The sequence below is a fragment of the Tiliqua scincoides genome, chromosome 5 (assembly GCF_035046505.1).
Source record: "Tiliqua scincoides isolate rTilSci1 chromosome 5, rTilSci1.hap2, whole genome shotgun sequence".
NCBI lineage: Eukaryota > Metazoa > Chordata > Lepidosauria > Squamata > Scincidae > Tiliqua > Tiliqua scincoides.
Genome location: NC_089825.1, coordinates 101,822,264 through 101,837,621, shown reverse-complemented (window position 1 = coordinate 101,837,621; position 15,358 = coordinate 101,822,264). Strand labels below are relative to the sequence as shown.

At 43.3% G+C, this 15,358-nt stretch overlaps 2 protein-coding genes and 1 pseudogene across 2 annotated transcripts; 1 reads left to right on the top strand and 2 right to left on the bottom strand.

Moving 5' to 3' along the window:
- The first annotated feature begins 1,868 nt into the window (after positions 1-1,868).
- On the top strand, positions 1,869-2,807 carry LOC136652679 (olfactory receptor 13H1-like). Its single transcript, XM_066629602.1, has one exon. It carries the CDS (start codon positions 1,869-1,871, stop codon positions 2,805-2,807), a length of 939 nt encoding a protein of 312 aa, XP_066485699.1.
- Positions 2,808-7,609: 4,802 nt separating this feature from the next.
- LOC136652678 (olfactory receptor 13H1-like) lies at positions 7,610-8,564 on the bottom strand (annotated as a pseudogene).
- A 3,194-nt stretch (positions 8,565-11,758) lies between these two features.
- Positions 11,759-12,691, bottom strand: LOC136652677 (olfactory receptor 10A4-like). The gene has a single exon (XM_066629601.1). It carries the CDS (start codon positions 12,689-12,691, stop codon positions 11,759-11,761), a length of 933 nt encoding a protein of 310 aa, XP_066485698.1.
- Between the last annotated feature and the right edge of the window lie 2,667 nt (positions 12,692-15,358).

The window sequence follows — 15,358 nt, the reverse complement described above, 5'->3', positions numbered from 1 at the left end:
AAAGAATGCTGCTTCTAGATTAAATAATGAAAAAAGACAGAGAGTGAGGACAGATAATGACAAAGGACAGAGAGCGAGAGAGGGAGAATGAAAGAGAGAATATGATTATAATCTTAGTGCTGCAAGTCTATAGCCTATTTGTGACCTTCCTTACATGTTAAACCCTTACATGCTAGAGCAGCAGATTTTAAAATAGGACGGTTGATGGGACTTACCTCATGCAATAGGAACACATGCCTAAATTGTGTGAGTTCTGTTTCTGCCAGAACAGAATGACAGCAAAAGGGGGGGGGGGGTAATTGAATTTGAAGATTTGTCTTTTTGTGTGATTCTGAATATTTGTAAGACAAATCTTGAAATATAATTGCTCATTTCAAACCGGTTGTATACCAATTTTCCCTTCCTCCTCTGGAAGGAGCTTCCTCCTGTGTGGAAGAAAATCTGTCTTCAGAGCAAAGACTTCTTCCCCAGGAGAAAGCTCCTTCCACGGGAGGCACAAAACCTTAGGATACAATCCAGAAGAATATTTTTTTTTTTTAAAGAAAGCAGCCAAAAATATTTTCCTGTATTTGGTGCTTGGTTTTAATTAGTAAATGTGAAGGTTTGTGCAGGGGGAAGGGGGAGAAGTTTTGTGAATGTTATCATTACTAAAAGATTGCAGCTTTCCCCCAACCTTGTAAACACCCAGGATGGTGTAGTGGTTCGGTGACCTCAGCCCGGGTCAGTCACTATCTCGTTACCTCACAGGGTTGTTATAAGGACAAGAGGAGGAAAGGAACTATGAAGAACTTGGAGGAAGGGCAATAAAAAATTGTGAGAAATAAATAATTATAACAAGTGATACATACATATTGACAGGAAGAGCTTCCCACTCTTGCCATTAAAATCAGTCTTCAAGCAGAGCCTCGGCAAACACCTGCAAACGATGCTCTAAGACAGGGGTGCTCAAACTTTCAACTTTAGGGATGCTGGACCTTTAACAAGTGTATAGAAGAGAGAATTTCAGCAGGTGTAGCTTGTCATCTGTGGGATGACAAGTTGCACCTGCTGCAATTCTCTCTTCTATACACTTGTTAAAGGTCCAGCATCCCTAAAGTTGAAAGTTTGAGCACCCCTGCTCTAAGAAGATTAACTGCTACAGGAAGGGAGTGGACTAGATTACATTGTAGATCATTTCCGACTACAGATATAACCTAATTATCCACTGATTTTTCACCAGCAGTTTTATCTCTACAGGATGAGAAGGGCTCTTTAAATTGAAGGAAAAATGTCCTTTAACATTAGCCTCACTTACCATTGTAACAGTGGCAGACAATCAATCAATCATCTCTCTCTCTCTCTCTCTCTCTCTCTCTCTCTCTCTCTCTCTTTTCTTTCCAGGCTCTTAGAACAGCTTCACTCCAAGGCAAGAGACCCCTCCCTTCCCCCTGAGCATGTGAAAGAATGCAAAGTGGAAATGAGTATCGCCTCCTCTTTGCGTTCTTTCCCCTTCGCTGCACTCCCAGTGAAGAGAGGGTTTGCTTCCTCAGAGTAAAGCCTTACTAAGTACCTGAAGAGAGACTGATTGATTGATTGTCTGCCTCGATCCTGCATTACAAAGGTCAGCAAGGCTATTTTTAAATTGTTGAGCAAGGGGACATTGTTCTGTAAATGGATTTGCTTTAATGCAGTTTTTGGCATCAACGTGAGTTCTGGGAACAGAACCCTTGTGGATACTGAGACTCAACCTGTATTTGATTCTATGATAATATGCAACTGATTTGTTGGCTTGGTCATGGTCATGACTTGTATTTACACTAATTCTATCTTGTTTTCTTTCTTTCTTTTTTGTCTTTCACTTCAGATAATAGTCAATCCTGAACTGGACTATGGAAGAGAAAAATGTGACTATCTTCACTGAGTTTATTCTCATTGGTTATTCAGGTCGACCAAAGACAAGAATAGGACTCATTATCTTCTTGACCATTGTATATTTTGTAACAGTGGTGGGAAATGGTCTCATTGTGTTGGTGACCACAGTGGATTCGCGACTCCACACACCCATGTACTTTTTCCTCAGTAATTTGTCCTTCCTCGATATCGGCTATTCCACAACTTCAATACCACAGGCCATTACAAACCTTCTTGTGGACAGGTCCACCATGCCCTTTGCAATGTGTTATGTTCAGATGAGCAGTGGTTTGTGCTTTGGGGTGACTGAATGTTTTCTGTTGGCCATCATGGCTTATGATCGATACATAGCCATCTCCAGTCCATTGCATTACATGGTCATCATGAGTAATAAGCTTTGCATCCAGCTAGTAGCTATTACTTGGACTTGTGGGGTCTTTTTTGGAGTGGTCCCCATTTATGCCGTGCCAGCAGAATTTTGTGGAAATAACGTGATTGACTATGTAACATGTGAACTCAAGGCCGTTATGAAGCTTGTTTGCTCAGACACCTCTTTGAGCCAACTGCTCATGTTCCTCACAGGTAGTCTCACATTGCTTGGTCCTTTTGCCTTTATCCTTTTCTCATATTTGCGCATTCTTGTGGCCATTCTGAGAATCCATTCCTCTGGGGGCAGGCTCAAGGCTTTCTCTACATGTGGGTCCCATTTGACTGTGGTAACCATTTTCTATGGCACAGCCATATTCTCCTATCTTCAACCCCAAACAAAGAATACCCGGGATTTGGACAAAATAATTTCTCTCTTCTATGGAGTAATGACTCCCATGTTTAACCCTTTAATCTACACACTCAGAAATCAAGAGGTTATAGGGGCACTGACAAGAATTATGAGGATTAAAAGGAAATCAGAACAATGAAGCCTTTAATAAGGAGATTACAATGATGTTTTATTCTTATACTCTTCTTGTTGCTTCTGTTACTCTCATTACGCATACAATTAATGGCAATGAATCTGTAACCTTGAACAAATCTGAGTTACAATCAATTGTATTCACATTATAAATAAATTACCATTGACAATATGGTGAGCATACCAAAGATAAATTAATGGGACTTACAGCCTAGTCTTACATTTCCTACCCACCCCCATTGGTATAGCCATGCAAAAATGGACATGCTAAATCTGGGAGGCAGATCAGGAGGCTTCAGAGCCAAAGGGAGATTCAAATCTCCTTACAGCTCTGTAAGCCTCCTGGCTGGCAATGGGTCTCCTCAGACCTGTACCAGCAATTTCACTGGTGCAAGTCCAAGGAGAGAAAGGGGGCAAGGGGGCAGTTTCTGGAGGGGACAGGATCTGGCATGCACCATCAGTCCCAGATCCTGCAGCCTCCCTGCCCCTAGTACTCCCACTCCCTGCCCAGTTTCACCCCAACCCATTCTGCCATCCCTCACCCCCTCATAAGAACAGCCCCACTAGATCAGGCCATAGGCCCATCTAGTCCAGCTTCCTGTATCTCACAGTGGCCCACCAAATGCCCCAGGGAGCACAGCAGATAACAAGATAACAAGAGACCTCATCCTGGTGCCCTCCCTTGCATCTGGCATTCTGACACAGCCCATTTCTAAAATCAGGAGGTTGCATGTACACATCATGGCTTGTAACCCATAATGGATTTTTCCTCCAGAAACTTGTCCAATCCCCTTTTAAAGGCATCCAGGTCAGATGCCATCACCACATCCTGTGGCAAGGAGTTCCACAGACCAACCACACACTGAGTAAAGAAATATTTTCTTTTGTCTGTTCTAACTCTCCCAACATTCAACTTTAGTGGATGTCCCCTGGTTCTGGTGTTAAGTGAGAGTGTAAAGAGCATCTCTCTAGCCACTCAGTCCATCCCCTGCATGATTTTGTATGTCTCAATCATGTCCCCCCTCGTGCCTCTTTTCTAGGCTGAAGAAGCCCAAACGCCGTAGTCTTTCCTCATAAGGAAGGTGCCCCAGCCCAGCAGTCATCTTAGTCGCTCTCTTTTGCGCCTTTTCCATTTCCACCTTTTGCACACTCCTGCCTTCCCTGATGGCTTACCTGCTCCAATGAGCTGCCAGCAGTCCAGTGGTACATGCGGGAAGGCTTTAGCCTTCCTGCCAGAGGTATGGCACTGTGCCACTCAGCATGCTGCCTGAGCATGCTTTTTGGTTGCTTTAGGAATAGCACGGGTCAGGGATTAAGAACAAGGATTGCTGTGCACCTGAGATAAATGGACTGGCCAAAGGGGAACTGGAACCAATCTCCAGATGATATTTGGATGAGGGATGCTTCCTGGGAACCTCTTGAACAAGGATTGCAAAGTAAACCTCAAAGCCTTCTCAGCATGAATGGTGTGGTGCAATCCAGAACTCCTTCAACATATTTCATGGGTTGGTGTAAAGAACCTTGGATTGTCAGCAGATGATCTACAGCAAGGCCTTCCAAACTCCGGCCCAGGGGCCAGATCTGGGGTTTGGTCTAACCTATCTGCCCCATGAGCAAACCTTACCATTCCACCGCGTGCCACATGACTTTTACCAAGATCAGAGGACAGGGATGCTCTGGGCAGTCACATCTGCCCAGAGTCCTGTTGCACAGTCTTCTGGAACACCAGGCAACAGATGTGACTGTCCTGAGCATCCCTGTCCCCTGATCATGGCAAAAGTCATGCGGCGACACGGCAGAATGGTAAGGTCTGGTCTGAACAGTGACTGGTTTTTGGAAACACAGTGGTCACAAGTTTGGTGACCACTGATCTACAACTTTGAGTCAGAGTAAGAACATGCAAAAGGGAAAATAGATAATAGCCCATATTAAATCTCTGGTGGTGAAGAGACAGCCCAAAGGTAAAGCAACCGCTGAGCTTGCATCAAGTGGTGAGCTTGATCAGCACTTGCATCAAAGGTGCATCAAGTGGTTAGGAATAGTAAAAAGACCTACAGAGCAATCCAGACCATGATTTGAGTTGGCGCATCCTCCCTGTGCTGGCTCCCGAGTGTTGCAAAGGTGCTGTTAGGCAGGTTTGCACTGACTTGGGAATTGACTGGGCTGGCACAGGGGTCTGCGCCAGCTCACGAAGGATGGATCTATACAGTGTAGGTTTGTGCCAGCTGGGGCAGGCCAGGGCAGGAGGTGGGAAAGGGTAGAGGAAGGCAGAACAGAGGCAAGGGGCGCTTTTGAGTGGGGGGGAGGGGGAAGGTGGAAGGGGAGGTGGATTGGGCCCAGAAGGGGGATGGGATCAGCTGTAGCAGTGTGAGTTAATCCCAACCCCTGCTTATGGGTCTGGCAACTTTATATGGGCTTCTTAGATTTGCACCAGCGAAATCGCTGGCACAGATCCAAGTAGCTTCACAGGGCCCATAGGACAGACTGGGGCTTAACATGGAGTAAGGGGAAAAATATCCCCTTAACCCAGGATGACCTCCATCCTGCTGCTCACCTGCACTGGATACAGTACAGGCCATTGTGGCCTGCCTGTTTGAGAGCACGTCAGGATTGGGCCCTAAAGTTGCTTTTCACACTGGGTTGGATGCTGCCTCCCTGCTGCCTACCATGTATGGAGCTGCTTCAATCCACTTCCTGCTCTCTAAAAGTGCATATTCCAGACTTCCTGTTTTGTTTAAAGGGACCACAAAAAGGAGAGAGTACCATGTAGAGGAGGCCACATCAAGCAACTGATTATCTTCCACTGTTCCTGGGGTGAAGTGCCGGGGGAGTTAGTAACTTCTGTAAGACTTGATGATATAATGTTCTTATGTACCACTGGCGATATGCAGACAATGTATCATCCTTAATTTCACTGTTACACCTATAGATAGCACCACCTTCTAGGTCCAGATAAGAGTGCACACAATGGCCTCAAGAATGGTTTGTGTGCCTGCTGCTGTTGGAATGATGCCTTTTGTACTTAGTTTTATTGCACTTTTTTATGCTCTTCTATTCTTGTGCACCTCCTTTGGACAGTCTGATGAATAGTAGAATAGAAGAGAAAGTATGCAAATAAATAAATAAATAAATAATTTTAGAAAATACATTAACATTATTGTCTAAATTAAGATTGTGTGAAAGAGAGACATGTTAATTGCTTGCAGAAATATATTTTCTCAGGGGGGATGCCAAAGGGAGATTTAGGGAGATTTAGGGGGGATGCCAAAGGGAGATGGCAGTATTCATTATCAACTTTATATCCCATAAGGAAAAAAGTAACAATCAAATAGACTTCTTTCTCATTCAGTGTTTTTTTTAACACTATAATGCCCTTAGAATATTATATAATGATATATGTATTTTGGAAACTAGTTTCTTTGGCTTCTCTAATGAATCACAAAGGAATTTCAAGTTTTTGGTAATCAGAGTACTGGGAGGAAGACGGAACCGGTGGAGCTTTGCTGCACGGATCCTGAGCCTCTATGTCCGACCGCCAGCCCAGCACGGAGGCTCTTAATTCTACACCAACCCTTGGCTCGCTGTAGAATCAAGTAGCCCCCATTGCGAGGCGCTCGCCTTACCCAGGGGAAGAGAACAAAAGTCTGAGCATGCAGGATGCAGTAGCAGCTATTTTCTGCACCACTGTAGCCTGGGAGCCAGGCAGTTCAGGATTGGGCTGCTATACCCCACCTTTTCCATGCGGACGCAAATGCCCAGTGGGGTCTTACAAGGTTCAATAGTAATTTACACAAACTGTGAGTAAAGTCATAAATTTAAAAACAACAACAACAACAACAACATGGAAGGGGGTAAGAATTTCTTCCAGAGAGAGGCAGCAGAACCAAAGCACTATTTCAGAGGCATGGAGGACAGGCATCAACTCATAACCCAAAAACAGACTACCCCTCCTTTCCTAAACAAACTGGAAAATTAAAGGTAGATTACAACAGTTAAAAAATAATAATCAGAAAACAGTGAAAAGTAACAGGGAACAGAACAAAAAAAAAAATCAAGGCCGCAACATAATAAGCAATAGGCAACAAAACCTCCAGAGTTGGGAGGGAAAAAATCAATGATTTGGTGAAACAAATATGTCCTAACTCCTCTTCCAAACATCAGAACAGAAGGGCAGTCCTAATCTCAATTGGCAGCCTGTTCCACAGGCCAGGCACCACATCAAGAAAGGCCCTGTCATGAGAGGTGGTCAACTGCATAACCAGTGTGATGGCACCTGTAGCAGAGCCTTCCTCATTGGCTTCAAGTGGTGGGCTGATTCATTTAGGAAGAGATGGTTCTTGGGGTAGAAGCCCCAAACCTTTATGGGGTATTACCAGCATGTTGAATTGTGCTCACAAATGTTCAGTGAAGGAGATATAAATGGGGTTTTGATTTGATTATTCTTACTAGCAACAGCCAGTAGCCTGGTGTTTGCCTTGTCTACCCATTACAACTTGCCAGACACTCTTCATAAATGTGTGTTACAATAGGCTGGTCTTGTTGTCTTCAGTGTATGGGTAACCATAGCCAAGTCTGACTGCACAATGAAAGAGTGAAGTTGGCACATCAAGCTAAGATGGCTAAAGGAATTCTGGGACACAGCAATCAACTGGACAGATAAGTTCAAATTCAAGCCCAAGAACATTCCCAAAATGTGCATCTGGTCCTTCAAAGAAAGTTCTCCCCTATCCAGAACAAGTTGGCAATTCAACACCTTGGTCAGATATCTCCTCATCAATATTACCTCTGCCTTGTCCAGATTTCACTGTGTTAATCCTGATCCAGCTCATCACAAACCCCAAACCACCTCCCTACAAGTCTTCTTAATGCTCCTAAAACTTCCTGGTTTCTGAGTGTGTATATTAGTGGGTTTAATGTGGGGGTCACTACTCCATAGAAAAGAGAAATTATCTTGTCCAACTCTTGGGTTTCCTTAGTTTGGGGTTGGAGATAGGAGAATATAGCAGTTCCATAGAAAATGGTCACCACAATCAAGTGGGAGGCACAAGTGGAGAAAGCCTTCTATCTCCCATCTGTCGAATGGATTCTCAAAATTGCCACAAGAATGCGCACATATGAGAAAAGGATGAAGGCAAAGGGGCCAAGCAGTGTGAGCATTCCATTGATGAACATAACCACTTGGCTTAAATAGGTATCTGAGCAGACAAAGCTTCAGAACAGCTTTGAGTTCACATACAAAATGGTCAATTACATTTTTCCCGCAAAAGTGAGCTGGCTGGGCATAAATGGGAACCACTCCAAAAAGGAAGCCACTTGTCCATGTCACAGCTGCTAACTGGATGCAGGAGGTCTTGCTCATGACCAGCATGTAATGTAGAGGGCTGGATATTGCTATATACCGGTCATAAGCCATGACAGCCAGAAGGAAACATTCAGTCACCCCTAAGCACACGCTACTGCTCATTTGAACATAACACATTGTGAAGGACATGGTGGCTTTGTCCACAAGAAGGTTTGTAATGGCCTGTGGTATTGATGATGTTGAATAACCAATGTCAAGGAAGGACAGATTACTGAGAAAAAAATACATGGGTGTGTGGAGCCGAGGATCCACTGCGGTCAGCAAGATAATAAGGCCATTTCCCACCACTGTTATAGAATATATAATTATCATGAAGATAAGTAGCCCGATCCTTGTTTTTGGTCTCCCAGAATAACCAATGAAAATGAATTCAGACAGGGTAGTCTCATTTTCACCTTCCATATCCTGTACTGAATGTTATCTGAAATGGAATGCAAAAAGGGAAGAGTTCAAATATAGTATAGACCACAGTCACTTTCCCAATGTTTGTTGGTCAGTATTTAGACTTCGGTTTAGACAGGGTAGGAAACTGTTTAAAATAGGTGGCTGCTTACTTTTGAGTAATTTGTCACTTGGATCTGAGGAACATATTGCAAAAATGTATCTATTTTGAGCTGAAAAATGCTAGAACAGAAAACCAAATCTTCACATTCCGTTCCCCTTCCTTACATTATTCATTAATTTATATTCATTCATCTTTTTCTGTCTTTCATTGTTCTTGACAATGCAACCTCATCGTGAGAGTGCTAATCACACATCAGGAGCGCATATGTTTGGGTTTTCTTAAAAACCCAATTCTTTTGCGCCATCTAATTTTAGGGGTTTTTTTGGTATTTTTTTTTTAGTATATTTTTAAAAATTGAGAAGTGATTGGCTATATGTAGATTACAGTTGTGGCAGGCATATTTATCCTACATCACAGAAAAAATACATTCACAAACAACAATTACAAATGTTTCTGAATGTATTATTTAATGAATATTTTAATTTGTTGATAAACATTATAGGAAAGGGTACTATGTGTTGAATTCAAAGCTTTGTTTTCTCTTTTGGATACTATTCCATAAATACAAGAACATGAATCATCTACAGATTGCGGTAAGGATCTCAAAGTTTAAACCACAATCTAATTTAAGATGTGATAGATTACAGATTTTAGAAGATGTCTGATTTTTCAGTTCAATTCATGTACCCAGATCCTGTTTACCTGTTCATTTTGGACTTACCAAAATTGCTCTTAAAATCTGACATATATAAGCCCATAACAAGCATACATCATCAGTCCCCCTTTGACTACCAACTTTCTTATTTATTAAAATGTGACCAGTTTTCCATGACACCTATGCTGACAGTTCTAGCTCCAATATTACAGTGTTACCAATGGAACATTCAATATCAAGTGAAAAGCTGTCTTACGGTTCCTCTGACTAGATTGGTAAAGTTCTGTAATTGTATTGCCAGAAGTAAAATACAAAATAGAATTCTCAGATATTCCACTTTGAGCCTTGTCTCATGGCAGCCTAATATTCAGGTTATCCATGGTTATTTGGGTTAACTACATAGATTTGAGATGTGGGAAGCATTCTGCCAGGGATCTAAAAATATCCCTGCTTGGATATTGTCAAGCATCATCAAGGCAAGCATAAAATGTGCTCACTTAAGGTCACTTTTAAACAAGTGAACTGATTTCCAGTGTTCTTTTTCATTTCAGACCTTGGAAATGCAAGTAATCGATGTTTGCATTGGTGCAAACTTTTTGGGGCATATTGAACATTGAGAGAGATCCAGTTTATGATTAACCAAAGGCTTGAGATATCCTCTTGGAACATTGTCTCAACTCCATTTCAGCTCCATCACTGGCACCCACAAACTAGATTGCATCTTGCACACTCGCACGTGTTATTCAAGTTTCCCTACATTTCCATTTCATTGCATATATTTACTAAGGAGAATTTAACTATGAATACCTGAATGTTCATTGACAGCATTTGTCATCAAATCAAGGAAACATCTTCTTTCAACAACACAGGGATTTTGCTCAGTTCTCAATATGAAAAACAAAGAAAAAAGTCTGAACTGAAACTAGGAAGCTAGTCAGGTTACTGTTTAGTTTAAAAGCATATATATATGCTTTTGAAATTATATTCTTTTGAAATATAATTTATATATTGAAATTATTGAAATTATATTCTTTAAAGAAAAATACATTTTCCATCTCTCTGCTCTGCCACAACATAACAGGATGGCCTCATTATTTGAAATGAAGCAGTGATTAATAGATATAGCTATATAGTGATAGTGAAGGATTTTTTTTTATGATCTGAATGGAAGCATTAGAGAATGCACAGATTATCCTCTTGTTCTTATGAATGTATCTACATAACCCACTAGGGCTAGGTTTAGCTAGGTTCCTTAGGGTGCAATCCTAACCCCTTATGTCAGTGCTTTCCAGCACTGACATAAGGGCAATGCAGCTCTGAGGTAAGGGAACAAACATTCCCTTACTTTGAGGAGGCCTCTGTGAGTGACACCCAACTGCAAGATGCAGCACACGTCCCATGGGCATCGCTATGCCAGTGCTGGAAAGTGAGTGATGACATTTTTAAACCTCTTTCTTCCTCTGTATTTTCATTTGTGCATAATCTCAGGAGCATTGTCATTGAATCAGCACCCTCAGGTACATTTTTAAGCAACTCAGAATTTCACAGGGATAGAAATATGTTCACACTCTAACCTGAAATCAGGCTCGAAATCAGAGATGCTATGCTTGTAATCCCCCTCTACAGATGGAAACATTGTCATTCATCACCGTGGCACTTTCAGGGGATGCTGCCATTGGCCAGTGAGGAGGATTGGATTTAGAGAAGCTGCCATCACTGAGGGACGTGGTAATGACTGCAGCTCATTTTCCTCAAAGTGACTTGAGGGGAAGGAGTTGTGATGATTGGCCCCCTGTAAGGTGTTATACAGCCCAAACCTAACTATGTTCCTGCCTTCCCCACTGGAGGACTGGCCAGTAACAATGTTGCAAAGCATTTTACAACACTGTGGTAATAGGGTGTACTGGCTGAACATGCATATTCCATCAGCACAGAAGAAGGAGGTGAAGTGGTACAGCAGGGGACAAATGTTCAGAAATGCTGTTCTAGATGCTTAGATTAGCTCAGTGTATATAGATTCAATCTCCCTCCCTCCCCCCCCCCCACAAAAAATACACAGAGCACCAAATTCCTTAAAAAGATTTATTTAAGACAAGATGATCCAAAACGAGAGCAAACACCCCCATACATGATAAAAGAAAGCATTTATGAAATGACATACTACTAAGACCCAAATTTCAATATTTTCAGTCTTCTACTGAAAAAAAAGTATGTATATTTCTCTTGCCCTTGGAGTTATGGACAACATTGTTTCATTGTTCGCAGGATAGCTATAAGATACTGCCCTTCTCATTATCCTATGGGTATGCCCCCAAAACCAGGTCTGAATATTACTGCCCTCAGTATCAGATGGTTAAATGCCACAAAATATTCTATTTCTCACAATCACAGCCACGATTCCTTCAATTTTGAAACCCTGTTTAGACATCATCAGAGTCAATATTTTTTTCTGCCGAAGAACCTCCATAAGGCTCCTTTCACCTCCCTGTTCCTCAGGCTATAAATGATGGGATTGAGCATGGGGGTGATGACAATATAGGAGACAGAAAGCAGGTATTTGCTTTCTGGGGAGTAGCTTGACCTGGGCTGCACGTAATTCAAACCCGCCGTGCCATAGAATAGAGTCACTGCTGTGATGTGTGAGGAACACGTTGAGAAGGCTTTCCGTCTCCCTTCAGTTGTAGGCATCCTGAAGATGGTGGAGATAATATGGACGTAGGAGATGAGGATAAGTGAGAAAGGAAACAGTATAACTATAAAAGTTCCTACGATGGAAAATAACTCAAATGTGGAGGTGTTTCCACAGGCCAACTGGAAGACTGGTGGAAAATCACAGTAGAAATGGGAAACGACATTGGACTTACAGAATGGGAACGTAAAGAGCCAGGTACTGTTTATAATCGCTAAGGGGAGTCCTGCACTCCACACTACTATCAGCAGCCAGGCACATAACCGGCTGTTCATTATGACTGTATAGCGCAGAGGATGGCAAATGGCTACAAAGCGGTCGTAGGCCATGACTATCAGGATGAAGCATTCTGTGGCTCCAAAGAAGAAAGCAAAGTACATCTGTGTCCGGCACCCTGACAAGGAGATGGTCTTCTCCTTTGAGAGGAGGTTCACGAGCATCTTAGGAATAATGCATGATACAAAGCCAAGGTCTGCAAAGGAGAGGTTCCGGAGAAAGAAGTACATGGGGCTATGCAAAGCCGCATCCATTTTGGTTAGCAAGATGATGAGGAAGTTGCCCGTCACCGTTAGCATGTAGATAAGCAGAAACACCATAAAGAGGAGGACCTGGAGCTCACCTAGGTCGGAGAACCCCAAAAGGATGAACTCACTGACCATCGTCTGATTGAGCCAGGTCATTCTTCAAGGCTAGGGTTGAAAAATTAAAAGCACAATTATGAAAAGTGTACAGAATTGTAATTGCAGATTAATATTAGGAGTAGAAGTCTTTCTTTATTAGTAGAATTTCTTCTTATTTAAGTCTAGACCAGTGTTTCTCAATATATGTTCTCCACCAAACCACTTCACATGGTCAACTTATTTGTACCACAGGAAGTAACTGGTGATGACGTCATTGCCAGTTACTCCTGGGTTGGGAAATCAGATGTGATGCAACAAACACCAGTAAGAGGTTCAGGGTGGATGGGAGGGCTTCTTCAAGTGCAGAATAGCATGTTTTGGAGTCTCCTAGCGCAGTTTGTTATGTCACATTCCAGGTCTCGCTGCCAGGCAGCAGGGGTCTGGGGGTCCTGCGAGTACCACCAGACACCACCTCAAGTACCACTGGTTGAGAAATACTGGTCTAGAGAAACTTTCATGGTAGCACTACATTGCAGTTGTAAATCATGGTTGGAATTACAAGACAAAGTGTTCAAATAGCCAAAGTGAGAATGTAAATCTACAGGCGTCTTCCCTGCATGCCTGGGGGATACATTCCTGCTGCTATTGCGAACACCCAAAACCACAGATAGTAGCAAAAGCTATACAGTACTTAAGTGTGCAGTTTGTTTGCAAACATGTGTTTGCAAAGCTAAAGGAAGTTTTTTTTAGAAAAGGAAGCACAGAACACTAGACTTGTAATGGCTAGAGGCACACTAGTACAAGGAAACAGAGTCCAGTGTACCCAAACCTTTGCAAACTTTTTGAAGTAGTGGATTTCAGTTTTCTTGGGTGGGCATATTCAAGCTTTTGCTAATCCCTAATTGAATAAAAAGCAGGATAAAATGCTTTAAATGAATGAATGAAAATTCTTTCTTTCTTCAGGGTCCTGAAGAGATGCTAACACAAATAAACTGGAACTCATGTAGGTACAGTGCTTCTTTTGTAAAAGGAAAGGTGCAGGAACTCACAACTTGTTAATCTATTTATTTATTTATTTATTTATTTATTTTTAAACCATTTTTTATTGGAGAAATAAAATATTTTTTATGTGCTTCCCCCCTAAAGATGAACTTACGTCTGAGTAGACATGCATAGGATTGGGCTGTCAATCTCCACATCCCCTTCCCCCTAGCTACTTTTTCTACACATGGGGAAAAATACTGTACAGGTGTACTTGTAGCGTGTAGTATGTAGTGTGGCACTACTTCGAGGAGAGGAAGCAGTGAATGGATTCCAAAAAATGGCTTACATGAGTTCCATGTAGTAAAATTACTCTAAGCAACTGTGGGAGTAAGAACAAAAAAGGAATTCTTACACGAGAGGGGTCCTTAGGTGCACACAGAAACAGCTACGTTTGCAAACAAGCAATTAAATATGGTTTAATTCAGGTATCAGAATACTCTGTGTCTTTGGGAAGGCGCTTGGCATGCAATTGTATGTTCTCTGCTGCCCTGAGCAGCTGCTGTGCATTGCTGGAGAGGAGCTGCAAGCACTGGCATGTTTGTGGGGGAAGGATGAGGAGGATCTCTGGCAAGGCTGGACAGCACATTGTACACACGTAGAATCCCTTTTCACCTGCCCTTAGCATGTGAAAAAGGGTGCAGATATATATCTCTGCCAGGATTAAGAGCCCAATCCTAGGTATGTCTACTCTGAAGTAAGTCTCGTTCTAGTCAATGGAGCTTACTCCCAGGAAAGTGCCTAGGATTGCAGCCTAAGAGCCCAATCCTATGCATGCCTACTCAGAAGTCCACTTTAGTGAATGGGGCTTACTGTGGATAGGATGGCAGCCTCAGGGCCCAATCCTGTGCCTGTCTATTCAGAAGTCAGTCCCATTAGAGTCAATGGGGCTTCCTCCCAGGAAAGTGTGGAGAGGACTGCAGCCTCAGAGCCAAAGCTTGTGACTGTCTCCTCAGAAGTCAGTCCCACTAGAGGCAGTGGGGCTTCCTCCCAAGAAAGTGTGGAGAGGACTGCAGCCTCAGAGCCCCTCCTCTGCTTGTCTCCTCAGAAGTCAGTCCCATTAGAGGCAGTGGGGCTTCCTCCCAGGAAAGTGTGGAGAGGACTGCAGCCTCAGAGCCCCTCCTCTGCCTGTCTACTCAGGCTGCAATGCTATGACACTTTCCCAGGAGTAAGCCCCATTGAACACAATGAGACTTACTTCTGAGTAGACATGCATAAGCTTGGGCTCTCAGGCTGCAAGGCTATGCACCCTTTCCCAGGAGCAAGCCCCATTGAGCATAATGAGACTTACTTCTGAGTAGACACACCTAGGCTCGTGCTGCAGATTGGCATGGGGGCTGCACCAGCCAGCTTCCTTCCCCTCCTCCTCTGCCAAGCCAGTACCTGGGCGTTCTGTGGGTGCCGCAGCCTGTCTCCCTGGCTGGCTGGCTGGCTATCCGTCCTCCTCCTCTGTGTCAACGTGTGTCCCCCATGCCCTCCAATGGCTGGGAAGCAGAGTGCGGAGGGGGGAGGGGAGGCGGGCTGGGCTCAGGCGAGAGCTTGGAGATGGGGGCAAGAGGGGATCTTTGTGCGGTCAGGCAGGGGCCAGGCGCCCGCCCACCCTGCACCCACCCAGCACCCACACAGCGAATGCCTCTGTTTTGCTCCCTCTCCCTCCTGGAATGCCTCCGAAGGGGAGGGGCCCCT